This window comes from Frankliniella occidentalis, unplaced genomic scaffold (genome assembly GCF_000697945.3).
Source record: "Frankliniella occidentalis isolate FOCC.00 unplaced genomic scaffold, Focc_3.1 Scaffold295, whole genome shotgun sequence".
Taxonomy (NCBI): Eukaryota; Metazoa; Arthropoda; class Insecta; order Thysanoptera; family Thripidae; genus Frankliniella; species Frankliniella occidentalis.
Genome location: NW_026267421.1, coordinates 112,633 through 118,905, shown reverse-complemented (window position 1 = coordinate 118,905; position 6,273 = coordinate 112,633). Strand labels below are relative to the sequence as shown.

The window sequence follows — 6,273 nt, the reverse complement described above, 5'->3', positions numbered from 1 at the left end:
CCCCCCCCGCGTGCGTCGGGGGCCTTTCGCCTCCCCAATAAAGTCGAAAGACGATTATTGGAGTCATTTGACTCATTTTTCACGTAAAAGTTAGTGACTTCTGGCTAAAGTTTCACTGCCCAGACAAAATTTGTGCAGAAAGTTATCCAGTATAAGGTGGAAAACCAGTAAAATGACTCCAAATGACTGTTTTTCGTGTTTATTGGGTTGTCAGAGATTATGAGCAGAGCAAAGTCTATGGTTTCTGCTTACACTCTGGGGGCGTCGGATATCATACAAATAATGCCCGAAAAAGGATTTTCTACCGTTGGACTAAGCCGACTCTGGAGTTCTTAATTTTTTTGTTTTCAGTTTCGGTGCTGTGCAAGAGGAGGAAGATGACAAGTAATAGACTGCTGATATCTTTACACAGACAGTATTTATTCCTTCTTTGGACCCTATACAGAGATCTGATTTGAAATTCAAAACACAAATCAGATTTGCCAGTTATGTTCTTTCCTGGGCCACAGTTTACCACACAAAATCAAAAATTTGAATTGTTGAGGAAACAGTAGTTTCTGTTTTCTTCTTTATCACGTTGAGAGGATGGTGTTGGTCACAATTATGCCATAACGTGGTGACTAGCTCATGACTCTGACTGTGCTAAGCTTGTGGTACACAACTTCCTCAGAAAACCATTTGCTGTTGTTTCTCTGAATGATTCTACTTTACAACTAGATCATAACCGAACATTTTGGTAGAGTCATGGTAACGACTGATAACCATAATTAATGTTAACAAGTTGGATGATATTTTCTTTATACATGCAGGGCGCATGCAAACAACTGTGTGAAAATTAACAGGTGAACTTGGAGGAATACAAAGAGAAGTATCAAGAAAAATTGTTCTTAAGAGAGAGTAAATTATTAATTTACGTTAATGAAGAAAGTTTGCAAGGATGTCAAGCATTTTCACATTGCGCCCTGTGAATAAGCAAAAACAGCAATATGGGAATCATCTGTCTCGAATTGGTTTACTTCAGTTTGCCATACAGACTTTATACATACACTATGACTTCTCTCTCACGACTATAAATGTTATCAAAGAAAAACTAACGATATGGGGCCGCATATTGTTTTTAATAAAAATAACTGACAAATTTTTACTCCTAAAATAATGAAAATATATTAATATATCTATGCTTTAGAAAACCACTTAAATTATCCTCAATGAAAAGATAACAGAACACTTCTTTATGGAATCCCACTCAAGTCAACTCAGTCATTACTCTAGGTAAGTCAAGATAGAAAAATCATGGGCCACACTAGTTAAAAATCAACAATGAGCAACCTTTATTCAGTTGTTTTGGAAAAAAGAGGTCTTGTTCATGGCAAGAAAAACAGAAAAAGGCACAGATTTTATAGAAACCCTTGCGTGCTTCCTTCAAAAGCAAAACAGTTTACTTCTGCATTCGTAATATGTGATGTTTGTTTGCCTCAAATAGCTATTTAGAACTTGGCCCTTCTGTTGATAGAACTAGGTGGCACCGCAAATACATAAAGAGTAGTCGAGAGAGGAAAAAAAATAGTAATTGTCTAAGTCTTCCAAACCTCATAGACAACATGTGGTGATCTGTCAATTGTAAAGTTAACAATTAGTGATATGGTTATTGAAGGCAAATTCTGCTTTTACAGACTTATCACACAGGTAACTTTCCATTTTGGTGGAAATCTAGCTCATCTTTGGAATAGTACAGTTAACGATCCTTAAATTAAGCAAATATTTTCGCAATTGTCAAATCAACCAGGGAGATTGTCTATGAATGTTTCAACATCCGTTTCAATGCACACCAACCCTTTAGTTTCCTTATTTTCTTGGTTTAAACCTTATAATTACAAAAAATGTAATTACATTTTACTCCTACAATAATAACGCCACACAAAAACTAACAACTGTAGAGAAGAGGAAGAAGACTTCCTGTCAAGTTAATTCTACATAACAGGAATGATTGACGACCCATCAAAGCTCATCCATTTGGTTTTGATACAGCAATGTATTGCAGTTTTTTACTCACAGTCACTCAAATTGCTCACACACACATAGGGCTGGTCATTTAATATCAGTTGTGAACACTGGTATTATGACTGAAAGCTGTTTCTTCAAGAAATGGCTGGGTGCAAAACTGAAATGCAAAAATTGACTTGATTTTAATTCCTAGATAGACATCTGAGCGCACAACATGTGTGTGGCATAAATACCTAAACCAGACACATACATTTTGGACATGCACAATGTTACACTGTTGAACAATGATATGTCAACTCTTTTAGTAACAAACTTAAAAATCATACATTTATAGTAAAGAGTAAAAGTAATAAGTACTCATTGATAGAAATACACAAAACCCTTAAACATTTGAAAAAGATTTGTTTTGTAAATTCTCATGTCATATATATATCAAACTTTGCTTTAACATTACTAAAATTTTATGATGTCTCATCAAAAGGGGCACAGATCATGATATGTTTAGAAACTGGTGTTTTATGTTCTAGTACCTAAAGCTGGCTCATCAGAAGGCGTGAGTGGTTATAGTTTTAAAGATTATATCACATAGCTCCATTTAAGAGTTAAAAAAAGTTTCCTTAGAAATAACATTGAGGAAATCTGCATTATGGGGCTCAAACTATAAACAACAAACAATTGAGATCGACCTTACTCACATCATCCGCTAGTACACTTGACAGTTAATCAATGCTTATCCTTATCTGCACACTAATCTTAATAGAATGGTTCAAATATTAATAGTAAAATAGAGCATTCAAATACTTTTGAATGTAGAATTGGTTGAATCTAAATTATCTGACTTCCTCGGTGCTCAGGTTCAGTCAGAACTCCATACGGATTCAAAATAGAGCATCTCACATGAGAAGTGCAGTTGACTTTATTATTGCTAGTTGCCTGTTTGAATTGACTCAAACTTCCAATGATGTCTTTCTGCCTCATCACAGAACATAACAATTAAAAAAGTAACAGTTGGGTTTACTTGATTATGGCTGAAAAACATTTTCTGCATCTAAATTTGACAAGATCTACTCAAACATGTCATATATCACTCAAAGATTGTAATACATATGATAAATGTTTCATTCTCTACTACACATGGAGTTTGCAAAGGGAATTGTTTTGTTTCAATTTATAACTTTGAATTAACAACATAATTGATAAATAACATTAGAAAATTAAAAATTTAAAGAAAAGTTCAGCAATTCCAAAAAATTTGTTGGAATATTAAAAATAATTAACACTTTAGTCTAATTATTTGAGCCCCATAAATTGCATTGAGAAGGAAGGGAAATAAGAAGTGCACACAGAGACATGAAAGGGAAAGCATGGTCTTCCTACTACAACAGCTGTACGAGGAGTCTGACAAAAATGACACAGGGGTAACAAAATTTAGAAGCTGCTTCCCACCCAGGCCTGGGCCACTGTGACTCTTGACATTACAACTGTCTAGGAAAAAGTGTGTCGAAATATACATCATAGAGATGCAAAGAGTTATCTGAAGAAAATGCTATGTTCTGCAGAACGTAATTGTTGATGAATAATTCCACATTAAATCTCAATGAGTTATCACAATGCTCTCTGAGCACTGGGGTACTACTTAGGCAAAGCAGTAATTTTTCCTTATCTGCTGTCATGAAAAATCATGATAACCAGATATTGCAAAAGACTATGCGTATTCCAGAATATAAACTTTGAAAAAGAGAGCCACTAGTATTGAAAATGAAGAAATCAGAGTAATTAAAAAACATAGCAGACATATCTGTCCAAGTATTCTACTTATCATGCATCATCTTTAAAAGCTATGTACAACTTTGGTTTTCATTGAAAATGCTTACAAACAAAACAAGCATCTCTTAGACAGGTAAGGGGTTACACACAGGTACACAATGAGCATTAAAGTTCTCACTGTTTGCATGTCTCTGTGTACAACTAAACATAAAAAGGAGCCTTTGTAATTGATCCTCTTATTACATTACAAGTAGCAATAGATAATAATTTCATGATACAATTAGCATTGCTAAACAAGTCATGTTTACACAAACAACAAATAGGTTCGGATCTCATAATTCAAATTTACCTAAATTTCTTAATTTAAGCTGATATGTGTGTTTTCTGCAATCCCCAGTGTGCCCCACAACAAGGATCGCCCCTGTAGCTTTGAGCTGCGTAACGTCTTTCTTATTTTAAAGACAAAAAAATGGACGGAAACTTTCACATACCTGTGCTGGCATCATTGTGTTAAGTTTACTGACACTTTATGGGCATAAAGAAAAACTTCTGTTTATTTGCCCTTTGTCCAGCAAATTTAACACCTACTACCACACAGAGCACGTAAACAGAAAGGGCTGACATACTAGAGCTGATATTAACATGGCATTACATATCTTTGCATCCCTTGCTTTAGTAATCTTCTTTTGAGATACATTTCCTTCTCTGATAATAGAAACTGATGTATGGGGGTCTCCCAATCCATATCTAATTCAGCTTCTAGGTATGTGCAGTCCATACAATTTATCATTATTCTATGAAATATCACATCAACCTTGCACACACAAAGCGACTACTAAATTCAATAAATATTACTCTCATAAAAGTTTCTACTAAATTTGTTTCAAACAGAAATCAACACAGAGCATATAATATATATTTCTACATAAAAAGTTATGCCTGTCAATGATGCAGAAGACAGAGACATGAGGCTCCTGCAGTATTCCAGTTAGTAGATTTCAATCCAGCTCTGCCAGACACACAACTTCTTTTTCTCATTAATAAAACCAGAATGGTCGACACTGACTTCATATGCATAACAATATTAATACATGAAGGATCCATACTTCAATACTGGTACTACGTAACAACAGAACCTTATTGCAGTTCAAATTTCAACTTCTCACGAGCCAGACCGATCAAGACGCATTGTTTACTGCAGTAACCACAGTGTCTCAATGTAGCTGCACTTTGCCATTGTCCAATAGAAACAAGCAATGGTCAGTCTACTTACAGTACCATTTGGGCAATATTGAGAGAATGGACTGTAAAAACATTTTGTTCAACCTTCCACCCTTTAAATAATTGCTCACAATTGAGAAAGATACACTAACAATACGCTGTCCCGTCAATTCTGAATGAACTGTTTTCACTGAGATCTCTGAGAGAAATACTGCTATAATAAACTACAAGAGAGGCTCGTAACAATGTAAGCAGCTAACACTGAACAATTCAAATTCTCAGGAACGGCACAGCAGAAATATTATAAAACCTGCCAATCATCAAACACTACTAGACATTTAGTTATACTGTTCCTATCATAATGATTACGGTTGCCTTGGGGCAGGAGAAGAAGTCCCCATGGCATTGCTTTGGTACAAGGAGATAAAATTAGATGCCAGCAATGGACTCCCTCTATCAGCCCAGCCCGCCCGCAAGGTAATTTGGTTTATTGCTATCCATCACTGAACAAACCTACATAAAAAGTCAAACACGAATAAATCAACAAATAAATTAGTTTGTGTTAATAGAATGTCTAACACTTCAAAAAGCTTTCTTAACCTACTTTAAGGCTCAATTCATTTGATTCACCCTTGCCTCATTTAATGCTAAATGCAATCACCAGATAATGAAACTCAGCAAAATATGAAACATTTGACTGATCAAAAGCAAAACATAACTCTAAAATGTATTTATGGGCAGATTAAAACAAAAACCTAATGTTTCTCAAAATATAAGGGGAATAAAAATAAAGTCTTCATTAACAAGATTGTACATAAATGCCTCCTAAAATGCATTTTATCAGTTTGCCAGCATAGCATGTATCATGCTAATGGCATGTTTCATTAATCTGTAAAACAAAATTACCAAATATTTTTCCCGAATTTGCTCCTTCAAGACTCACAGTTTCTTGAGATATCAGGGATTCATATGGGCACCTTTGGCTTGGATTGGTTTTGGAAATAAGTAATTAATGGAATGTAAAGAAATATCGAGGCCTACATCAGCCAGGCTCAGCCAAGCCCACTAATTAATTGTTAATTAATTTTGTAATATCTCTACTGGATTGCCAGCAACCTCCGCCAGTTTACGTGCTGAGCTGCAAATAGCTGTTGATGTTGTCCATTTTCCGCAAGTTTGGATCCCTGCAAAAATGAAAACACGGCAGAGTTAGCCACTCGAGTTAAAAATACACACGAAGAGAGAGAGAGAGAGAGAGAGAGAGAGAGAGAGAGAGAGAGA

At 35.2% G+C, this 6,273-nt stretch overlaps 1 protein-coding gene across 2 annotated transcripts in view; it reads right to left on the bottom strand.

The window, feature by feature from the left end:
- Positions 1-399: 399 nt before the first annotated feature.
- LOC113206151 (protein couch potato-like) overlaps positions 400-6,273 on the bottom strand; it is a 28,560-nt gene continuing 22,686 nt past the window's right edge. For both annotated transcript variants that reach the window (XM_052273719.1, XM_052273720.1), the window contains exon 8: positions 400-6,176. In XM_052273719.1, the coding sequence (XP_052129679.1) occupies positions 6,119-6,176 (58 nt within the window). In that variant the 3' untranslated portion in view covers positions 400-6,118. The remainder of the gene's footprint in view (positions 6,177-6,273) is intronic.